This window comes from Chiloscyllium plagiosum, unplaced genomic scaffold (assembly GCF_037043375.1).
Source record: "Chiloscyllium plagiosum isolate Xiang-an unplaced genomic scaffold, Cpla_swu_hap1 HiC_scaffold_15, whole genome shotgun sequence".
NCBI classification, from domain to species: domain Eukaryota; kingdom Metazoa; phylum Chordata; class Chondrichthyes; order Orectolobiformes; family Hemiscylliidae; genus Chiloscyllium; species Chiloscyllium plagiosum.
Window position 1 is genome coordinate 3,626,876 of NW_028270153.1, and position 24,395 is coordinate 3,651,270.

Consider the following 24,395-nt stretch of genomic DNA (forward strand, 5'->3'; position numbering starts at 1 on the left):
CCACCTCGCTGCCTACTTGTTTTCTCTTCTGGTTCCCAGTCCCCTGCCACATTAGTTTAAAACCTCCACAACAGCAGGAGCAAAACCTCCCCCAAGGACATTGGTTCCAGTCTGGTTCAGATGTAGACTGTCCCTTTTGTAATAGTCCCACCTTCCCCAGAACCGGTCCCAATGGCCAACAAATCTGAACCCCTCCCTCCTATACCATCTCTCAAGCCACATGTTCATCCTGCCTATTTTTTCATTTCTTCACTGGCTAGCACATGGCACTGGTAGTAATCCCAAGATCACTACCTTTGAGGTCCTCCCCTTTAACTTCTGTCTAGAAAGACAAGGGCAGCAGGTACATGGGAACACCATCCCCTGCAAGTTCCCCTCTGAGCCACCCACCATCCCGACTTGGAAATGTACCGCCGTTCCTTCACTGTCGCTGGGTCAGAATCCTGGAATTCTCTCCCTAAGGGCATTGTGGGTCTACCTGCTTTTGGACTGCTGCAGCTCAAGAAGGCATCCTTACAAGGACAAGTAGAAATGGGCAAATAAATATTGACTCAGCCAACAAAATTCAGATCCCCTAAGTAAATACAGAAAAAACTGAGGAAATAACTGAGAATTGTCTTAACAGCACTATCAGAGATACTGCCTGTTTAATCTAAAAGCCTGTGTGTCTGGGTGAATGTAAAAGATTGAATTATTCCTGGAAGAGCAGGAGAGTGTCTGGGGTTATGGCCAACATTTATCCCTCAAACAACATCATCAAAACAATGAGCTGACCTCTTATCGCTTTGCTATTAATGAGCTTTTGCTGCACAATTGGTTGCTGCACTTACAGTGACACAATTTCAAAAGTTGTTGATGAAGAGATTTGTTGGAGATCTGTCAGATGTGAAAATTATTGAAGAAAGCAGCTGCACTGTCCAACAAGCGCAGACCAGGACAGCAGCCAGCGATCAGAGACCCCACTCTGAAACTGCACAGCTCAGAATGAAAAGAGTGAAGAAACAGCAGCCCCTCGTCAATTATCCTTTCAAAACAAATGCACCAACTTACCCTTCGATATTGGAATAGTTCATGCTCTGTAAATGTAACCTGATATAATCCACATAAAGGATTTCCTAAAAGCACAAACACTTGAGGTCTTATTATCTTCTTTTACTCCAATCTTATAATTATTCCATTATTGATACCTTTCAGTTCCATTTTAATTTTTATACGTTAGTGTGTAAAAACGATAAAAAAAAATGCACTTTCTGTTATCAGCCAATCATTCAGACCTCCCCACAATCTCCTTCCCCCACACCCCCACCACACAAAGCCCCAGGATGGTATCCCTTACAGGACAAAACAAATTCTCGAAATATTTCTCCCAGGTTTTTCCTGCAGTGTCCATTGTGAATCCCACTGGGAATGCAATCCTTGTTTGTCCCAATCCTGTGGGAAGTGCGAGAATATTTTCATGTGACTTGGTCTGTATTCCTGTTGGGAAAGTCATGGCCAGCCGCAGCTCTGAATCTGCTGGTGTTGCTTTGCAGAGTGGATGGTTTCTCTCAGTTACGTCTTGCCTGGGGAATTAGAAACTTTAGAAAGAATGAATGCTATTCCATTGTCTGAACCGAAACCCTTTCTCCCACTCCCAACCTCTCACCCACTCCATCTACCCCCTTTCTCCTGTTGTTTACTAATGACTAACGGCAAAAAGAAGCATTATTTCACACACATGAACTTCTCAGGGGATACAGGCTGTGCATGTTGTAAGGATGTGTGGACAGTGTTCACTCACTCCTGATACCAGTTCGCTCCAGCTTTCCAATGAAGTGACAGAAATGCTTTGACATTGTCCCAGTACTTTCAACCAAGAAACACTAAACTCTCTCTGTCTCTGTCAGGGACCCCTGTTACAGAGGGACTGTCTCTGTCTCTCTCTGTCTCTCTGTCTCTCTGTTCCTGGTTGAGTCTTGTAACTGGGTTTGGGATTGCCAGTCCAGGTGCTGAAGCTGAGGGATGTGCTAGAAACTCTCCCCCCATGTGTTTGTGGTCCTTGGGTGGTGGGGGTGGGGGACGGTCAGCAATTGAATCCGTTTCTCTCACCTTCAGAGCAGTCTAACAGGCGATTTCGCCCCCTCCCCCACTCATCCATGTCCCTTGTACTATCAGCAGAGGTCGCTTGGTTTTGAATGTGGAGAGGGAAACTGCACATCGCCTTCGCTTCAATGCATGGGTAAATATTCCCAGGCATGTTGAGTAAAGGCAGCGGAGGGACAAGGGAGTGTGGGGGAGAGACAGACTGAGAGAGACAAAGAAAACAGACACAGCAGCCCAGAAATGGGGGGAAGCAACCCTCAACGCTGAGCTGCGGTAATGTGCTGGCTTAGCTTCTCTGCAGCTTGAGAGTTTTCTGCACGACTTTGCTGAGTTGCTTCTGACAAGACTGTTCAAAGTCTGTGCATCGGCGACTCTATGAAGGCTGAACTAGCGCAGACCACAAAACGGATGTGAGGCAAGGATGAATTGAATCTTACCCCATTCTCTTTTTTTTGTTCCATCCGACAATAAGAGGCAGAGAGAGAGAGAGAGAGAGACGGGAGAGCAAGAGGGAGAGTATCGTCATTAAAACAACATCTGCTTCCATCCGCTTGGTGATCCACTCAGTGAGATGAATGTGAGATTTTACCCGACAGCTCCAGCACCAGTGGGTACTCTGGCCGCTGAGCCCGCCTGCCTAACATCGGCATCCTGCCTGGAACATTATTACTGCAATAAGGTAACCTCCACAAACTACCGGGCTTTTCCTGCTGCCAGCTGTTGCACCGGGTTTACCGGGAGCTGGGCTTTTTCAGAACGGTTCGGAACTCATCCCGAGAAACTGCACCGTGTGTGCAGGGGCTGGCCGTTTGTACCTCTGCATTAGTGTATACCCCAGGCTGTGTGTGTGTGACAGTGTGTGTAACAGTGTGTCTAAGTGTGTGTGCGTGCGTGTGTGTGTATACATCCCTGCTCGGGTGTGTATGGGTGTGTGAATACACAAATGGAATGTGTTCCCTGTGTATGTTTCGTACAGGACTGCTGTGTGTGTATGTGAGTGTGAGGTGTTGAGTGTGTATTTGTGTGTCTGTGTGGTGAAGTATGTATGGGTGTGAACATATAAGTTTGTTATGTGTTTGTATGTGAATGTGAGAGTGTTTGTATATCTCTCACATGTGTATATGTGTGTGAGAGAGAATAGTGAGTGTGTATATGTTTTGGTGAGTGTGTGTGTGTGTGAGTATGTGTGGGTGAGAAAATGTGTGTGTGTCAGTGTGTAAGAGAGTATGTGTGAGAGTATGTGTATGTGTGTGTGTCAGTGTGTGTGTGAGTATGTGTGTAGATGTCAGTGTGTGTGAGACAATGTTTGTGCGAGTGTATATGTGTGTGTGTCAGTGTGTGTGTGTGAGTGTGTATATGTGTATGTGAGAGTGAGTGTGAGTATGTGTGTGTGAGAGAGTGAGTGTGAGTATGTGTGTGTGTGTATGGCAGTGTGAGGATGTTGGATGTGGTCAGTTCTGATGATGAATTAGTCTGGATGGGAGCAGTCATGTCCCCGGGCTGTTAGCTGGGACCCTCCTCCTTCTCTCTGAATGACACAGTAGCGGCTCGGAGCTCCCTCTACTCCCAGTGACTTCTGTGTAACTTAGAAAGCGGATCCTGCAGCTCCTTCCTGCCACCCCCTTCAATCCCTGCTCGGGCCGGCGCTGCTGGCAAATCCCGGAGTTTGTGTTTGACACAGAGGCCAGCAGTAACCCCCCGGGGAATCTGTCTGAATCTGCCAGCCCATTCCCATCTCCAGCTTCTTTTCCATTCAGCTGCTGTGAACTGTGATCAGGTCAGTGTTTAACAGAATCTCTCTCTCTCTGGGCGGCTGCAGGTTTGTAACAAGATCTGGTCTCTGAGCAAGAAAGACCCAAATGATAAGGAGTAAATTCGGGGGAATCTTTTTAAAGTATTCATAATTCTGCGCAGTATCAATTTCTGGGCGAATTGATGGAGACAGAGCGAGTGTGTAAGCAGCTTTGTTCTCAGGGAGAAGCCCACGAGGGATGAATCAGGACCATAGCGGCGAGAGAGAAACATTTACAATATTCACTCATATACGGGATTTAACTCCGTGTTCAATTCCACTGCATCGCCCTGACAAGGTTTTGGAACCAGTTGGCTACTGGAAATATTGTTGTTTTTTTAAATTAATTGTTAAAAAGTAATTCCAAGAAAAACAAACTTTGTGGGGAGGACAAGAATTGGAGAGGGAGAAGGACCTGAGACCCGGGGCTGCGCAGTAAAACCAGAGGCCGTCAGGCACACAGGTTCAAAACTGCCACCACTGCCCCTAGGCTGGGCCAGACTGGGCTGAGAGTCAGCAAGGGTTCAACTTCTACAGCTGTACTCCCACAGCAACCCACACTCCCTCTGCCCCTGAGTGTGTATGAGACACACTCACTGTCCCTGTGTTTGTGAGACACTCACTGTCCGTGTGTGTGAGAGACACTCACTGTCCCCCTTTCCCTGTGTGTGTGTATGTGTAAGACACACTAACTGTCCCTGTGTGTGTGAGAGACACTCACTGTCCGTGTGTGTGTGAGAGACACTCACTGTCCCTGTGTGTGTGAGAGACACTCACTGTCCCCCTGTCCCTGTGTGTGTGTGTAAGACACACTAACTGTCCCTGTGTGTGTGAGAGACACTCACTGTCCGTGTGTGTGTGAGAGACACTCACTGTCCCTGTGTGTGTGAGAGACACTCACTGTCCCCCTGTCCCTGTGTGTGTGTGTGTAAGACACACTAACTGTCCCTGTGTGTGTGAGAGACACTCACTGTCCGTGTGTGTGTGAGAGACACTCACTGTCCCCCGTCCCTGTGTGTGTGTGTGTAAGACACACTAACTGTCCCTGTGTGTGTGAAAGACACTCACTGTCCCTGTGTGTGTGAGAGACACTCACTGTCCCCCTGTCCCTCTGTGTGTGTGTGTGTAAGACACACTCACTGTCCCTGTGTGTGTGTGTGAGACACTCACTGTCCTCCTGTCCCTGTGTGTGTGTGTGTGTGTGTGTGTGTGTGAGACTCACTCACTGTCCCAGTCTGTGTGAGACACTCACTGTTCCTGTGTGTGTGTGAGACACTCACTGTCCCCCTGTCCCTGTGTGTGTGTGTGTAAGACACACTCACTGTCCCTGTGTGTGTGAGAGACACTCACTGTCCTACTGTCCCTGTGTGTGTGTGTGTGTGTAAGACACACTCACTGTCCCTGTGTGTGTATGAGACACTCACTGTCCTCCTGTCCCTGTGTGTGTGTGTGTAAGACACACTCACTGTCCCTGTGTGTGTGAGAGACACTCACTGTCCTACTGTCCCTGTGTGTGTGTGTGTGTGTAAGACACATTCACTGTCCCTGTGTGTGTGTGTGAGACACTCACTGTCCTCCTGTCCCTGTGTGTGTGTGTGCGTGTGTGTGAGACACACTCACTGTCCCTGTCTGTGTGAGACACTCACTGTTCCTGTGTGTGTGTGAGACACTCACTGTCCCCCTGTCCCTGTGTGTGTGTGTGTGTGTAAGACACACTCACTGTCCCTGTGTGTGTGTGAGACACTCACTGTCCTCCTGTCCCTGTGTGTGTGTGTAAGACACACTCACTGTCCCTGTGTGTGTGAGACACTCACTGTCCTCCTGTCCCTGTGTGTGTGTGTGTGTAAGACACACTCACTGTCCCTGTGTGCGTGTGAGAGACACTCACTGTCCCTCTGCCCCTGTGTGTGTGTGTGTGTGATATACTGACTTCTCCTGTGTGTGTGTGTGCAAGCATGTGTGTGTACGTGTGAGAGCTACGCTGACTGTCCCTCTGTATATGTGTGTGTGTGTGTGAGAGAGAGAGAGAGAGAGAGAAAAGAGCTGTCCTGGGAGTGTGATAAGCTCACTGTTGCTTTCTATGTGGGGATTCTAGGCCAGCTGTGGTTGTAACAACAATCCCCCATGGCCTGGTATCATCACTGAGATCCTGCACAGAGCCCACACCTTCACTGACACCAAGAGCTACAACTACAAACAATGCCATTGTCCCGTTCCCCCACCGCAGCATGTTGGATCAGTCACTCACGTGAGGGAAGGAGAATGGTACAGGTAACAGAAGGTCAGTTTAATTCCTTAATGGGATATTGACATTGTTGGCCAGGCCAATATTTATTGTCTGTTCCTCATCATCCTCAGTAAGGTGGTGGGGATGTGTCTTCAGCAACAGCTGGAGTCTATCTGCTGTAGGTTGACCCACAATGGAATTTCCAAGTCAGGAAGGTGAGTGGCTTGGAGGGAACTTGCAGGGGGTGGTGTTCCCATGTATCTGCTGACCTTGTCCTTCTAGATGGAAGTGATCATTGGTTTGGAAGGTGCTGTCTGAGGATCTTTGGTGAGTTTCTGCAGTGCATCTTGAAGATGGTACACACTGCTGCAACTGAGCGTCAGTGGTGGAGGGAGTGGATGCTTGTGGATGTGGTGCCAATCTGGTGGGCTACTTTCATGTGGATGGTGTTGAGCTTCTTGAGTGTTGTTGGGGCTGCCCCCATCCAGGCAAGTGGGGAGTATTCCATCACACTCTTAACTTGTGCCTTGTAGATGGTGGACAGGCTTTGGGGAGTCAGGAGGTGAGTAACTCACCGCAGTATTCCCAGCCTCTGACCTGCTCTTGTGGCCGCAGAATTGGTTAAAATTCATGCACACTTTATATTTCAGTTCAGTTGGCAGATGCAGTGTTGACATTCATTTCAAGAGGGCTACAATACAAGAGCAGGGATGTACTGCTGAGGTTGTGTAAGGTTCTGGTTAGAAAGCTTTTGGAATATTGTGAATAGTTTTCAACCTCGTAACTAAGGAAGGATGTGCAGGCGTTGGAGGGGGTCCAGAGGATTAAGGGCCAGTCATTTAAGGAGGGTTGAGGACTCAGGATCTGTACTCGGTGGGGATTAGAAGGATGGGGGTGGGTATTTGATTGAAACTTACAGAATACTGAAGGGCCTGGATAGAGGGAACATGGAGAAGATGTTTCCACCAGTAGGAAAGACTAGGACCCAAGGGCACAGCCTCAGAATGAAGAGACGACCTTTTAGAACGGAGTTGAGGAGGAACTCTCTTCAGCCAGAGGGTGGGGACTCTGTGGAACCCATTGCTGCAGAGGGCTGTGCAGGCCAAGTCATTGAGTGTGTTTAAGACAGAGATAGATAGGGTCTTGGTTAATAAGGGGGGGGGGGGGGTGGGGGGGGGTCAAAGGTTACAGTGGGAAAGCAGGAGAATGGAGACGAGAAACATATCAGCCAAGATTGCATGGTGGTGCATCCTGATGGGCTGAATGGCCTAATTCTGCTCCGACCTCTTATGGTTTTATGGACTTTCATGATCTGAGACAAAGTGTTACATCAGTAGCAGTCAGAATACAATTAAAAGATATGCAGAGCAGTGAACAAATCCTATATTACCACATTGGCCAGCTTTCTAAATCTGAGTCCTGTTGACTTGAGGAGTGATAACTGTGTATTGTTTATGAACTTGAACCTTAAGCAGCAACTGGAGACAATAGGTCCCGGATGTGATCTCACCAACCAAAATGATCTGTTGAAGGGGACAAGCCACAGTAAATGTGATAATCAATTTTAAAATTCAATTGTAATTAAGATGCTCAACATATTTATAAAGTATCTATTGTTTTTCAAAATCATTACAAAAATGGGAAAACCAAAAGCCTCTAACAGCCAGAGCCTTTGATCAGTGGAGCACCGAGTGCAATTAGCTGCAATTTCAAATCTGCGTTCTGAGCAATGAAGGACTGCTTGTACCAGATACACTCCATACATACTGTAAACAGGGGCCAAAATAACATGGAACTGTGATAACACGTGTGTAATCGGTTTAAGTACATCAGTGTATACATAATTACAAACACAGGAGTGCATTGGGATGCCAATACGAAAGTACATATTTCATATTTAATAATAAATACGGGCAACAGTGTGCTTATTAGTGTGCAGATATTAGTGTGTGGGAATCAGTGTGCGAATGGCAGTGTACAAATAGCAGCATACAGATATCAGTGTGAAGATATCAAAGTGCAGAAAGCAATGTTTGGACATCAATGTGAAGATATGTGTGTGTAGACACGTCTGTACAAGTGAACACAGGTAATCCGCAGATGCACAGTTTCGTTACAGAGCAGAGTATGCGGAATGCAGATTTGTAAAATAAATTCAGCCAGAGGATTGTGCACTAGGTCAGCAGATGCAATGATCTTTCTGGGTGTACGTGTGAAGAATGTTTCTGAAAGTGTTTTGTGTCCTCCTCAATGACCTCTGAGTCCAGTATACAATGTTGTCTGGACTATCTGCAAACTGTACCACAGGGCTCAGGTAATGGCCTAGCTCATCCAAGATACAGGAAGCCTTCACATCATTTGTTTCATGGTAATGTGTGTGTTTTGTTTTTGATTATTAGCTGGGAACCTGCAGAAGCTGCTGTCTGTAATGCCTTGCTGCTTGAGCAGACACTGCCACTCAAACAGACTACCACTTCCTTTGCTAAGTAATAGTTCAAACTTAAATTTACAAGTTACTTTATTGTATTATTGTAAGAAGCAGATGGGAGTTGCAATGGAACAGCTGAGTGGAGTAACACAAATGTCCTAACAATTAACAAAAACAGAAATTGCTGGAGAAATTCAACAGGTCTGGCAGCATCTGTGTAGAGAGAAATAGAGTTAATGTTTTGAATCAAGTGACCCTTCTTCAGAACTGCAGAGAGGTGAAAAGTGATGGGTTTTATATTGCAATTGTAATTAAGATGCTCAACATATTTATAAAGTATCTATTGTTTTTCAAAATCATTACAAAAATGGGAAAACCAAAAGCATCTAACAGCCAGAGCCTTTGATCAGTGGAGCACCGAGTGCAATTAGCTGCAATTTCAAATCTGCGTTCAGGGAGGAGCAAGGAGAAGAGAAGACTAGGGGGAAGGTCAGAGAGTGAGGGAGATTGGAGATCAGAAGGTGCACAAGACAAAAGGCAGGGGGAAAGGCCACCGGGTAGGAAAAGGTGCAGCCAACGTAGGAAGCAGGAGAATCTGGGAAAAGTTGGGAACTTGGTCTCTGTGTGTGCTGCTCCATCAGTATCTCTGTGTGTGTTTGAATTTGTGTAAATTCTGGAACATGGGAAGGTGTTGCACTGACAGGAGTTGTTGAGTGTGTGAGTATGTCCAATGCATCAAGTGTAACAAAATGGCCACTTCCGCAAATTGGATTGTCAGTTGCACAGATCAGATTGGATGACTCATGACTGTCAGTTATTTTTCCCCATTTCCAACAGTTTTATAACTGATCAATTAACATATACAGGAGAAAGGAAAGGAAGTGCTTCTTCTCCTGCCTAAGTCTACCTGAGAGGTGACTTGTTAATTCATGGGGACTCTGGGACAGTCTTAGACAGTTGGAGATCACTGTGCTGCCCACAGCCCACTGCAGAGAACAAGTCTCCCAACTGCTACTTGGTGCAAGATTTACCTTTTGTTCAAGAAATTTTGTCAATGATGCATTTGTGTTGGTGTACTTTAACAGAACAGGCTCCACAGCTACAGAAGTACAGCACACCCCAGGATTACCTGTTGGTGAAACAGTTCAACTGTATAAAGCAACTCTTTAAAATAGACAGATTACCACATCCAAAGAAGTGTATTTTGTGTGCGCGTGTGTATATGTATATATGAGTGCGTGTTTGAGTGTGAGTGTGTGTATGCGTGTGTGCGGGTGAGTGCAAATGTGTGTGCATGTTGCTGGCATCTATATGCAATGTGTACACGCTTTGTGGTATGTGAGCATAGTGCATGTGTGTATGGTGTATGTATGGGGCGGGTGAATGGCATGTGCATTATTGTAAGGTTTATGTGCATGCATTGCATGCATATGACATGTGCGTATATATGATGAGTTTAATTGCACATTTTTGTGTCTGTGTGTTTTGATGTGAATGTTTTATACATTTTTTTTGTTTGAGAAAGTTGTCATTATTCAAGGGGCAGATATCAGCCCATGTTTATGACTCAAAAACAAATTTGATTTTGGATGACGACAGCTAGTGTCCGGCTTTTACAGTCTGGTTCAGGAGATTCTCTTTAGCAGCTGGCTCTGTATGAGGCCCTGTCTTACTAGGAGCAGAGAGTGGGTAAACGGCAGCCTTTAGTCTCTGGAGGTATGCCTTCAACAAACAGACTGAACACAGACTGGATCCAATGTGTTATGAAGCTTGGGCGCATCAGAGTGAGGATAATGCAACGAGGAAGGTTTGATGAAGGTTTGTACTGTTTTAATAAACTCATCTCAAACTGATCCAAGAAATGAAATCAGAAATTAGGATCCGAGCCCTGGGAAGCTACACCTGTGAGATCAGAACAGAAATATTCCCAGAACTGCAAAAGCTGAGTGAACCAGGTTCCTCCCCATCCCCAGGCCTGTGTCTGACATCCTTTCGTGTGTTTAATGATATCTCAGTGAATGTCACACTCAGCAATAGCAAGCAATGCACCTTTTGACTTATATTTTATTGATATATTTTTATTCATAGATGTAACGGAATCTTCTGTACATTTAAACCTACATATGTTTCATTCTTGTCTGTCGAGAGAAGAGAATGGTATTTCACTTTATAAAGCAGCCCCTGCTAACATTCCACCCAGGGCCAGTATCACTGAGATAAGGTTGTGATCCTTCACTCCCATTCTTCATGGTCTGTGGTTTTTGCAGAATTGATGGCCGTATTTTCTCATATGGCAGTCACTACATCCAGAACCAGTCACTGTCAGGAGGATGGTGAGAAATGTTGATGATTCTGAAATGGTTTACACCTCGTTCACAAACAGTGAGCTAGCTGGGAGACCTGCCTTTCCTGAAGCAGCTACTGGTTTCTCTCCTGTGATAGGAGGAATCTGTTCAGCCCATCGTGTCTGTGACACCATTCAGTGGCTGATCGGTACCTCCTGCCTTTCCTCCAAATCCTTCAACTCTTACCCAACATTTTGGAAAATCCCCAATTAACCTCTCTCATCCACAATAGTCGGGGGAAGAGATTAATTGAAGTTTATGTGAAAGAGTGCTTACTGACTTTCCTCACAAGTGGCCTAACCCTTAATTTGATTCCAGACATCTAACTATGTTAAAGATGTTATGTAAGTGCAAGATGAGTAATTGAGTTGCCCACAAAGGGAAATCATTTTTACTTACTTTAATATTTTTAAACACCTTTGTCAGATCTCCTCTCAACTCTTGACCTCAGTGCATTACTGGATAAGTTTATGCAACTTAGCCTCAGTAACTAACCCTCGAAGCGGAACCTGTTTCCTCCCAGCGGAGTGTGGACAGGGCTCATTACAGCTGCAACATCACTCCCTCATGATTAGAGTCCAGACAGAATGTGATTCTCAGTGACAAAAATGCAAAAGTCACAAACCAGCTAGGTTTCCAGAGGTGGAGAAAGGGTTAGGGTAGCAGGAGGAAGTTAGGGTACTGAGGTCAGCTTCTAGATAGTTGAAGTGACGGTGATCAATGATCAGATGCATAGAGGGTTAGACTAGTAGGAACGCAGAGATCCTGAAATGTTGCAGAGCTGGAGGAGGTCACAGGGACAGGAAGTGTGATGCCATAAACTCAAGGATGAGAATTTTTGAACAAAGGTACTTAGCACCAAGGAGTTGGTGCAGGTGAGTGGTGGTGGGAGAATGGGGTGGTTATTCAGCAGATTGTAATAACAGAATCAGATACAAAAAGAAACATATTCTCCGTATAAACGGTATTGCAGTATGCAACATCTTTTCAAGACAGGACATCTCAAACCATTCTGTCCAGAGTTCACTTGAAGTGCAATCTGTGATTCACTAAAGAACAGAAAGGTTTAGTTGTATGACATTTGAAAACACCATCTTGCTTTTGACACACTATTTAGCCAAAAGACAGTCTAGTATGTCTAATAATGTAATGAATTGAAGTACATTCTGCCAGTACTAAGGGATCAGCAATCTGCTGTCATGTTGCACGGTTATTCAGGGGCTACTTCATGTTGAAGCTGCTCTATAACATTTTGGATCTGTTGTTGTTGTTTTTGGATCCACCCGCTTTCCATTGCATCTTGCTTCATAGAGGATGACTTCAATATACCTCACCTGCCTGGTAACTACCAACAGGAGCCAGGCCAGTAACTCTGATTCCAAAACTAGAGGGAAAAGGCTTAAGGTGAGAGGGGAAAGATATAAAAGAGACCTACAAGCAACTTTTTCACGCCAAGGGTGGTGTTTGTATGGAATGAGCTGCCAGAGGAAGTGGTGAATGCTGGTGCAATTACTACATTTAAAAAAAAAGACATCTGGATGGGTGTATGAATAGGAAGAGTTTGGAAGGATAGGGGCAAAGTGCTGACAAATGGCACTAGATTAATTTAGGATATCTGGACACTTTGGATGAATTGGACTGAAGGGTCTGTTTCTGTGTTGTACATCTCTATGACTATGACTTTGTGATTACCTTGGGAGGAGAGAGAGCTCCTCACTGTTCAGCCATATTGAATGACACTCAAATGGAAATACTTTGGATAATTTCATAACAGACCGTTCATTTTGGATGGCAGTCTTGTAGAAAGAAAATACTTGCACTGACTCCTTCCTATCGGAAAGATGTTGTGAAACTTGAAAGAGTTCAGAAAAGATTTACAAGGATGTTGCCAGGGTTGGAGGATTTGAACTATAGGGAGAGGCTGAACAGGCTGGGTCTGTTTTCACTGGAGCATCGGAGGCTAAGGGGTGACCTTATCGAGGTTTACAAAATCATGAGGGGCATGGATAGGATAAATAGACAAAGTCTTTTCCCTGGGGTGGAGGAGTCCAGAACTAGAGAGCATAGGTTTCGGATGAGAGGGGAAAGATACAAAAGAGACCTAAGGGGCAACTTTTTCACGCAGAGGGTGGTACGTGTATGGAATGAGCTGCCAGAGGAAGTGGTGGAGGCTGGTACAATTGCAACATTTAAGAGGCATTTGGATGGGTATATGAATAGGAAGAGTTTGGAGGGATACGGGCTGGGTGCTGGCAGGTGGGACTAGATTGAGTTGGGATATCTGGTTGGCATGGACAGATTGGACCGAAGGGTCTGTTTCCATGCTGTACATCTCTATGACTCTATGACTGTATGACTGTGATAGTTGGGAGACAGAGGAGTCTAGGGGATGGAAGAGCTGACAGAAATATGGAGGGGTCTAGGGGATGGAGATGATGACAGAGATAGGGAGAGGGTGTAGGGACTAGAGGTTACAGAGATAAAGAAAGGTGTAGGGGTGGAGGCTTTTACAAAGGTAGGAAGGGGTGTAGGGGCTGTGAATTTGTTTGCCAATTCTCACTTCTCAATTCCTGATGTTTAAATATATCTATGCCCCCCCTCTTTGTTTTAACCTCTCAACCTTTAGAGACAGTCTTTTTCTATCAAACCTGTCCTATCCTTTCATCATTCTGGGCTGTTCTGGTAAAATGGCACAGTGTTTAAAGTTTTGATCTGAAAATGCTCAAAGCGGGTTGTGAGTTGGGGAAATACACAATCTTGAAAGCCTCTATGGTGTACTGAGAGGCCCTGTCTGATATACACACAGTTCAAACCCAGGGGTGCATGACCATGACCCACCAGAAATCGTGTTCTCTTACCTTTGTTTGATTTGAATACTTCAGCATGAATTCTGTAAAAGTTCCTCAATGGAACAGCAGTGGATTTCCTCTTCATAGTGTGGTTGTGTGTCTAACTACAAAAATGTCAGTGTGCAAGTATTGTGTACGCCCATTGTGTCTGTAATCAGGAGCATCTGTGGGTGTCTTTATGTGTGAGAGAGGTTGCATGGGTGAGTGTGTGTGAGAGAGAGAGTGTGTGCATGGGTGACTGTGTGTGTGAGAGAGTGTGTGTGCATGGGTGAGTGTGTGAGTGTATGTGCATGGGTGAGAATGTGTGTGTGAGAGAGTGTGCATGGGTGAGTATGTGTGTGTGCATGGGTGAGTGTGTGTGTGTCAGTGTGTACATGGGTGAGTGTGTGTGAGTGTGTACATGGGTGAGTGTGAGTGTGTACATGGATGAGAATGTGAGTGTGTGCATGGGTGTGTGTGTGTGTGTGAACGCGCACACGCGCGTGTCATTTCTGTCGGTAATTTGCACTGTATCTGTAGACAGTCAATATACACACTGTGTGTAATCCTGCACGCTATGCAGGAATACTGGTACAATTTCTGAACGTGGAACTCATGATAAAATAATTCCTTTAATGCTCACGGAATGTCTGTTTCTCTGGATGGTTTTGGCGTGCACTCTGACCAATTGTGGTACGCTGGTCTCCAGACGTGCTTTAATCAATTATTTTGTGACAAATTCAAATGCACCTATCTATAGAATTCAAAACAGCACTGTTTTCCAGATAAAGTATACTAGCACTGGCTATGCCAAGTCTCTGTTTGATGAATAACAGGGTCCGATGTAATAGCTTTGTTTCTTCATTATACGGATATAAATCCAGTTATTTCAAGAGTGTAAACATGGATTAAATGCCAATACTGCACTGAGAGAAGGGAAGAATATATCTTTATTGCAGTTAATTGTATCCTGCAAGCCTGTACTTTCACTCTGTGAGGATTGTCAAAATAACCTGTCAGCTTTGTTTAGTGTTGCAGGACTGCTCAGTGAGCTCAATAACTATTGCAGATTTAAACCACCCACATTAACCCTTTAAGAACCATTACAATTCATCACATTTTTAAATTGGTATATTACGTGAGGGAGATTATTAATTAGGAAGAATGCTGTGTATGCATGTGAGTATGTGCCTGTGGGTTTGTGTGCGCACGTGTGAATGTGTAGATTGATATCTCTCCCCTTCCACATATAGCTACTGTCCCACACACACACTCCAACACACACACACTCCAACACACACACACTCCCATACTCCTACATACACTCCCATGCACACTCCTACACCTACAGACACACCCACACTCCTACACTCACTCACATACAGACTCTCACATCCACAGACACACACTCTCACACATACAATTCAACACACACACTCCCACACTCCTTCATACATTCCCACACACACTCCCATACCCACAGACACACACTCCCACACATACTCCCACACTCACAGACACACACTCCCACACACATTCCAACACCCACAGACACACAGTCCTACACAGACGCTCCCAAACACACTCCGACACTCACAGACTCACACTTGCACACACACTCCAACACACCACCCACACACACTCCCACACTCTTACAAACACTCCCATGCGCATTCCTACACCTGCAGATACACACTCCCACACTCCTACACACACTCACATACAGACTCTCACATCCACAGACACATACTCCCACACACACAATTCAACACACACTCCCACATTCCTTCATACACTCCCACACACACTCCCTTACCCACAGATACACACTCTCACCCACAGATACACACTCTCACACACACTGCCACACTCCCACACTCACACACACATTCCAACACCCACAGACACACAGTCCTACACACACACTCCCACACACACTCCAACACTCAGACTCACACTTCCACACCCACACCCACACACACTCCCACACACACTCCAATACTCACAGACTCACACTTCCACACATACTCCCACACACACTGCCGCACTCACAGACTCACACTTCCACACACACTCCCACACACACTGCCACACTCACAGACACACATTCCCACACACTGCCACAGTCACAGACACACACTCCTACACACACTGCCACACTCTCAGACACGCACTCCCACACACACTCCCACACACACTGCCACACTCACAGACACACACTCCCACACACACACCCACACACACTCCCACACACACCCACATACACACCCACACACATTCCCACACATTCTCCCACACACACTGCCGCACTCACAGACACACATTCCCACACACACACCCACACACACTCCCACACACACTCCCACACACAATCCCACACACACTCCCACACACATTAACATGACTTGTTGGACATTTGCCGGTGCTATGGAATTTTATCCTGCCATGGTTTGCCTGAGGGAAAGGATGAAAATTAAAGGCTATTCTGACAGATTGAACTTTCTGATTACACAGTGAGGTTCAGATTGGAGAGGAATGCTCAGCAGTGAAAGACAAAGTTACACTTGCCCCTGAAGGATATCATCCCTATTATCTATTTTCAGACTTCCACAAAATGTGGATTACTTTGTCAGATTGTATTGTACACTTTGGGAATGTCTCTCTCCTTCACTGGAGAGCACAGTTGGCGGTGTGTGTTGGGTTGCATGGTTGGCAATGTGTGTAGGGTTGCACGGTTGGCGGTGTGGATAGAGTTGCATGGTTGGCGGTGTGGGTAGGGTTGCATGGTTGGTGGTATGTGTTGCGTTGCATGGTTGGCAGTGTGTGTAGGGCTGCACGGTTGGCGATGTGTGTTGGGTTGCACGGTTGGCGGTGTGTGTTGGGTTGCACGGTTGGTGGTGTGTGTAGGGTTGCATGGTCTGCGGTGTGTGTTGGGTCGCACGGTTGGCAGTGTGGGTTTGGTTACACGGTTGGTGGTGTGTGTTGGGTTGCACGGTTGGTGGTGTGTGTAGGGTTGCATGGTCTGCGGTGTGTGTAGGGTTGCAAGATTGGTGGTGTGTGTAGGGTTGCATGGCTGGTGGTACGTGTAGGGTTGCATGGTTGGCGGCGTGTGTAGGGTTGCATGGTTGGCGGTGTGTGTTGGGTTGCACAGTTGGCGGTGTGTGTAGGGTTGCATAGTTGGCAGTGTGTGTAGGGTTGCACGGTTGGCGGTGTGTGTTGAGTTGCATGGTTGGCGATGTGTGTAGGGTTGCATGGTTGGCGGTGTGTGTAGGGTTGCATGGTTGGCGATGTGTGTAGGGTTGCATGGTTGGCGGTGTGTGTAGGGTTGCATGGTTGGCGGTGTGGGTACGGTTGCATGGTTGGCGGTGTGGGTACGGTTGCATGGTTGGCGGTGTGTGTAGGGTTGCACGGTTGGCGGTGTGTGTAGGGTTGCACGGTTGGCGGTGTGTGTAGGGTAGCATGGTTGGCGGTGTGTGTTGGGTTGCACGGTTGGCGGTGTGTGTAGGGTAGCATGGTTGGCGGTGTGTGTAGGGTTGCATGGTTGGCAGTGTGTGTATGGTTGCATAGTTGGCAGTGTGTGTATGGTTGCACGGTTGGCGGTGTGTGTTGAGTTGCATGGTTGGCGATGTGTGTAGGGTTGCATGGTTGGCGGTGTGGGTACGGTTGCATGGTTGGCGGTGTGTGTAGGGGTGCATGGTTGGCGGTGTGTGTTGGGTTGCACGGTTGGCGGTGTGTGTAGGGTAGCATGGTTGGCGGTGTGTGTAGGGTTGCATGGTTGGCGGTGTGTGTAGGGTTGCATGGTTGGCGGTGTGTGTAGGGTTGCATGGTTGGCGGTGTGGGTACGGTTGCATGGTTGGCAGTGTGTGTAGGGTTGCATGGTTGGCGGTGTGTGTAGGGTTGCATAGTTGGCAGTGTGTGTAGGGTTGCATAGTTGGCAGTGTGTGTATGGTTGCACGGTTGGCGGTGTGTGTTGAGTTGCATGGTTGGCGATGTGTGTAGGGTTGCATGGTTGGCGGTGTGGGTACGGTTGCATGGTTGGCGGTGTGTGTAGGGTTGCACGGTTGGCGGTGTGTGTAGGGTAGCATGGTTGGCGGTGTGTGTAGGGTTGCATGGTTGGTGGTGTGTGTTGGGTTGCACGGTTGGCGGTGTGTGTAGGGTTGCATGGTTGGTGGTGTGTGTAGGGTTGCATGGTTGGCGGTGTGTGTAGGGTTGCATGGTTGGCGGTGTGTGTAGGGTTGCATGGTTGGCGGTGTGGGTACGGTTGCATGGTTGGCAGTGTGTGTAGGGTTGCATGGTTGGCGGTGTGTGTAGGGTTGCATGGTTGGCGGTGTGTGTAGGGTTGCATAGTTGGCACTGTGTGTATGGTTGCACGGTTGGCGGTGTGTGTTGAGTTGCATGGTTGGCGATGTGTGTAGGGTTGCATGGTTGGTGGTGTGGGTACGGTTGCATGGTTGGCGGTGTGTGTAGGGTTGCATGGTTGGCGGTGTGTGTAGGGTTGCATAGTTGGCAGTGTGTGTATGGTTGCACGGTTGGCGGTGTGTGTTGAGTTGCATGGTTGGCGATGTGTGTAGGGTTGCATGGTTGGTGGTGTGGGTACGGTTGCATGGTTGGCGGTGTGGGTACGGTTGCATGGTTGGCGGTGTGTGTAGGGGTGCATGGTTGGCGGTGTGTGTTGGGTTGCATGGTTGGCGGTGTGTGTTGGGTTGCATGGTTGGCAGTGTGTGTTGGGTTGCATGGTTGGCGGTGTGTGTTGGGTTGCATGGTTGGCGGTGTGTGTTGGGTTGCATGGTTGGCGGTGTGTGTTGGGTTGCATGGTTGGCGGTGTGTGTAGGGTTGCATGGTTGGCGGTGTGTGTAGGGTTGCATGGTTGGCGGTGTGGGTACGGTTGCATGGTTGGCGGTGTGTGTAGAGTTGCATGGTTGGCGGTGTGTGTAGGGTTGCATAGTTGGTGGTGTGTCTAGGGTAAAAACAATGACTGCAGATGCTGGAAACCAGATTCTGGATTAGTGGTGCTGGAAGAGCACAGCAGTTCAGGCAGCATCCAATGAGCTTCGAAATCGACGTTTCGGGCAAAAGCCCTTCATCTTTTGCCCGAAACGTCGATTTCGAAGCTCCTTGGATGCTGCCTGAACTGCTGTGCTCTTCCAGCACCACTAATCCAGGTGTGTGTAGGGTTGCATGGTTGGCGGTGTGTGTAGGGTTGCATGGTTGACAGTGTGTGTTGGGTTGCATAGTTGGCGGTGTGTGTAGGATTGCATGGTTGACAGTGTGTGTTGGGTTGCATAGTTGGCGGTGTGTGTAGGATTGCATGGTTGGCGGTGTATGTGGGGTTGCACGTTTGGCGAACTGTGTAGGGTTGCATGGTTGGCAGTGAGTGTAGGGTTGCCTAGTTGACGGTGTGTGTTGGGTTGCAAGGTTGGCGATGTGAGTAGGGTTGCATGGTTGGCGGTGTGTGTAGGGCTGCATAGTTGGCAGTGTGTGTAGGGTACAACGGTTGGCAGTGTGTGTAGGGTTGCATAGTTGGCGGTGTGTGTAGGGTAGCACGGTTGGTGATGTGTGTAGGGTTGCATGGTTGGCGGTGTGTGTTGGGTTGCATGGTTGGCGGTGTGTGTAGGGCTGCATAGTTGGCAGTGTGTGTAGGGTACAACGGTTGGCAGTGTGTGTAGGGTTGCATAGTTGGCGGTGTGTGTAGGGTAGCACGGTTGGTGATGTGTGTAGGGTTGCATGGTTAGCGGTGTGTGTAGGGTTGCATAGTTGGCAGTGTGTGTAGGGTTGCATGGTTGGTGATGTGTGTAGGGTTGCATGGTTGGCAGTGTGTGTAGGGTTGCATAGTTGGCGGTGTGTGTAGGGTAGCACGGTTGGTGATGTGTGTAGGGTTGCATGGTTGGCGGTGTGTGTTGGGTTGCATAGTTGGCAGTGTGTGTAGGGTTGCATGGTTGTCAGTGTGTGTAGGGTTGCACGGTTGGCCTTGTGTGTAGGGTTGCATGGTTGGCAGTGTGTGGGGTTGCATGGTTGGCAATGTGTGTAGGGTTGCATGGTTGGCGGTGTGGGTACGGTTGCATGGTTGGCAGTGTGTCTAGGGTTGCATGGTTGGCAATGCATGTAGGATTGCACAGTTACCTCCATATCCTGTACCTCCAGAGGTACTCAGTTAAACCACCTGGAGCTGTGACTTCACGTCATGTTGGGAAAGACCTTCGCTCTGTAAAAGTGACCCAAAACGAATGAATTGTTGGCAATTTGAGGGGAAGCAACGAAACGGTCAGTTGTATAAAAATTGAAGATACCCCAGAATGTAATAAATGTGGGTGTGAGTGACACAGTAGGCTTTAGTCGGCACCGTTTCACTGCACCAGAGAATCTGCCCTGGCAGGTATTAGCCATCCAACGGGGTGAGACCAGGTGTGTTGAAGATGCAAAATATTGACTGTGTTGTGAAGTAAGCATCAGTTATTGCCTCCCCAAAATTTCTTATTTACTGTTTTAACAATTTTAATAAAACACAGAAACTACTTGATGCTCTCCATCAGATAAATCTGTTACACCAAGCTAAGGAAAGGATAACTCCAAGTTACATTCACGCTCCTTGTGGTGTGAATGTTGCAAGAAAGGGTTAATATTTTTCATCAGCTCATGTGACTGAGAGAGTGTGGCCACACTATCAGCTTCCTGAGCTATATATATGTATGCATGTATATATATATATATTATATATATATATGTATATATATATATATATATATAAAACCTAGTCCTCAAGGTGGTACAATTCGGGGTGACCATGTGCCGTCAGTCAGGGAACTGCTGCTGTCAAGGTAATATCACATCACTGGTCATCCCAATCCCAGTGTTTTGGTGCATGGGTTCAAATCCTGCCATGACAGATAGCGAAACTTTAAATTCAACATAAAATAAAATATATAGTCATAGAGATGTACAGCATGGAAACAGACCCTTCAGTCCAACCCGTCCATGCCGACCAGATATCCCAATTCAATCTAGTCCCACCTGCCAGCACCCGGCCCGTATCCCTCCAAACCCTTCCTATTCATATACCCATCCAAATGCCTCTTAAATGTTACAATTGTACCAGCCTCCACTACATCCTCTTGGCAGCTCATTCCATACACGTACCACCCTCTGCATGAAAAAGTTGCCCCTTAGGTCTCTTTTATATCTTTCCCCTCTCACCCTAAACCTATGCCCTCTAGTTCTGGACTCCCCAACCCCAGGAAAAAGACCTTGTCTACTTATCCTATCCATGCCCCTCATAATTTTGTAAACCTCGATAAGGTCACCCCTCAGACTCCAACGCTCCAGGGAAAACAGCCCCAGCCTGTTCAGCCTCTCCCTGTAGCTCAGATCCTCCAACCCTGGCAACATCCTTGTAAATCTTTTCAGAACCCTTTCAAGTTTCACAACATCTTTCCGATAGGAAGGAGACCAGAATTGCACGCAATATTCCAACAGTGGCCTAACCAATGTCCTGTACAGCCGCAACATGACCTCCCAACTCCTGTACTCAGTACTCTGACTGGTGACCGTAAAACCATTGTCAGTTGTTGTTAAAACCAGTAGGGGAAATCTGTTGTCCTTACCTGGTCTGCCTTATGTGTGGCTCCAGCAAATCACACAGTTCAAGGGGCAGTTAGGGACAGGCAATAAATGCAGGCCCAGCCAGTGACACTGACATCCCATGAATGAACCTTTTGGAAAATGTGACTGCTGCCCCAATGGAGCAAAGGTCAGGATGAGACAGGAAGACGGGGAGAACGTTGCAATTAGAAAGATCACTTTGGTGAAAGTCTGAGGATTGACATCTGATCCACAAAATCACCCACTCTGAATCGAAAATGGTCCTGCTTCATCACCACTGCATTCAATTTGATGGTCTGTGTGTTTGGGAAGCAGCCTGCTTACAGAAAAGATATTATTAAAGCTGGTGAGGGTTCAGAAACAAATTTACCCGGATGTTGCCAGGAATGGAGGGTTTGAGTCATAAGGAGATGCTGAATTGGTTGGGGATGTTTTCCATTGGAGTGTGGGAGGTTGAGGGGTGACCCCTTGTAGAGGTTAATAGAATCATGAGGGGTGTGGATAGGGCAATTGGCAGGTGTCTTTTCCCCGGGGTGGGGGATTTCAAGACTCAGGGGCATACTTTTAAGGTGAGAGGAAAACGATTTAAAAAAAGGTAACATTTTTACACAGAGTATGGTTCGTGTGTTGAATCGTGTGAGGAAGTGGTGGATGGGGGTACAGTTGGAAAGTTTAAAAGACATTTGGATAAGTACATGATTAGGAAAGGTTTAGAGGGATATGGGCCTGGAGCAGGCAGGGGGGACTAGTTCAGTCTGGTAAATTGGTCAGTGTGCACTGCTCAGACTGAAGGGTCTGTTTCTGTGCTGTATGATTTTGTGACACTGCTCTTATTGTTTGGTAAGCAGGAAGCATAGGGATTAAGCATCCTGCTTTACTGTCTGTGATGATTCCTGTCTTCCCTTTGGGGAAATGCTAAAGGAATGGTTTCAGGGGTTAGATGGATAAGGGTCATGACCAGCTCTACCTTAGTCCATCCGGGGTCGGTTTCTGTGGTAGTGGGTTATTGGGGGTCCCTCAAGCCCCTGATTGAGGAGAGAGTGAAGGAGGCAGGGTTGTTAGCATGGTAACCTGCCCCCACTGGACAATGAGATCTTGCTGAACATTAATGTGGAACTCAGAGTTGGAGCTGGACTCTCCAGTGAGAGAGGCTTGACTTCTGCATCTTCTGATTCTATACAGCAGTGATCTACCACTTTATGGCATGTTGCCTGTTGTATTGTCTCAATAGTTTAAAGGAGAAAAGCTGTGATGAGTAACTTGAGGTAAGTCATTTCTCACATTTCACCCGACAGCAATGCCATGGAATGAGCTTTAGAGTGAATTTAAACGAGCTACCAGCAGCCAAAGGATGTGGTGAATTAGTTCAGAGCAAGTACAGACTTAGCAATTTTTAAAAATGGTTAATGGGAACTTGACAGCAATGTATGTTATCGTTCTGATCAGTGAGGATGGGAACAGGAATGTGAAAACAAAGTACTGCAGATGCTGGGAATCTGAAACAAAAACAAACCCAGCAGGTCTGGCAGCTCCTGTGGAGAGAGAAACTGACTTAATGTCTTAATCAGCACCTTTTTTATGAGAACGTATCCCAGGCTAGTTCTACTCGGGGATGTGAGGAGTGAGGAGTGGGATGTAATTTGGAATCAGGATAGTGGATAGCAGCTTGCAGATGGTGTCCAAAGGACAATTACGTTTTGCTGAACAGTGAGAAATATTGAAGCAGTTACTCAGAGAATAAACCCACGTCTGGAATACTACTGTCCATGGCTGGGAGAAGTGGGAATTAGCAATTGAGCTTGAATGACAGTTTTGCAAATACTCATTGCATTCTGGAGAGGGTCCTCTTTCTTGTTTCTGGTTGCTGCATGTTGCATGGAGATGGGTCAACCTGGGGGCCAACCTGGGGGTCAACCTAGGGGTCAACCTGGGGGTGGTGCAGACGTGTGTGACAACATCCTCCTGGGTTGAAGCACAGTCAGACCATCTTTCTGTCAGGATGACCAAGGCTGGTTACACTTCCAGTCAATTTATTCACTTTCTTTCTCAAATGTGGAACACATCCACATCCCAATTTGCTACATCACAAGAAAGAGAGAAACTAGGAGCAGGAATAGACCATTTGGCCCTTTGAGTCTGCTCCCATTCAATATAATCATTGATCCTGCAACTCAGTCCCCTGTTCCTGCTGTCTCCCCCATACCCTTTGATCTCTTTCACCCTAAGAAGTGGATCTAATTCCTTCTTGAAAAAAATTTCAATATTGCAGCCTCAACTGCTTCCTGTGGCAGAGAATTGCACAGGCTCCCCATTCTGTGGGGGTTGAAATGTCTCCTCACCTCAATCCTAACTGGCACACACTGTATCCTTAATGATGATTGATAGTGATTCTGTTGGGGGCGTGAGTGTGTGGGTGCGTGTGGACGTGTGTGCGTGTGCATGTATGTGTGTGTGCGTGCGCGCACGCTTGTGTGTGAAAGATAGAATGTATCTGTGAGTGTGTGTGTGCGAGTGTGTGTGTCTGTGAGTGTGGGTGTGTGTGTTTGTCTGAGTGTGAGTTTGTGTGTGTGCGCGTGTGTGTGTGAGAGAGAGAATGTGTCTGTGAGTGCGTGTGTGAATGTATGTGTGTGTGTGTATAAGGGTTTCTGTGTGTGTGTGTGAGTGTGTTGGTGTGTGTGTGCACACGTGCGTGTGTGTGTGTATGTGTCTGTGCAAGTGTATGTGTGTGAGAGAGAGAGAGACAAGGTGTCTGTGAGTGTGTGTGTGTGTGAGTGTGTCTGTGTCTGTGTATGCGTGTGTGTGTATGTGTGTGTGTCTGTGTCTTTCTGAGTGTGTGTGCATGTGCATGTGTGTGTTATAGAGAGCAGCAAAGTTGATCCATCACCATGAAGGTTGCCATGCCTGCCCTGGTAAATTGAGTTTTGCAACTTGTTTCAATCCTAGAAAATTGGCTCAAGATGCAGTTTATTATCCACCACAGAATGTTTAAATCCAGATAAACAGATATTAAACAAGAGCTCACTGGAAATGCTCAGCAGCGTAGAGACAATTGGCACATTAACATTTCCTGGTTTAGGTCTTTTGTGAGAATGAAATA

General features: G+C 46.9%; 1 protein-coding gene across 4 annotated transcripts in view; it reads left to right on the forward strand.

Moving 5' to 3' along the window:
* Nucleotides 1-2,631: 2,631 nt before the first annotated feature.
* The window catches only part of tox2 (TOX high mobility group box family member 2), a 250,224-nt gene continuing 228,460 nt past the window's right edge, over nt 2,632-24,395 (forward strand). For 3 of the 4 annotated variants that reach the window (XM_087994687.1, XM_087994690.1, XM_087994691.1), the window contains exon 1: nt 2,632-2,761. In XM_087994687.1, the coding sequence (XP_087850813.1) occupies nt 2,654-2,761 (108 nt within the window). In that variant the 5' untranslated portion in view covers nt 2,632-2,653. Of the gene's footprint in view, nt 2,762-3,612; nt 3,860-24,395 lie in introns of those variants that run through there. The other variant, XM_087994688.1, reaches the window with a different exon arrangement.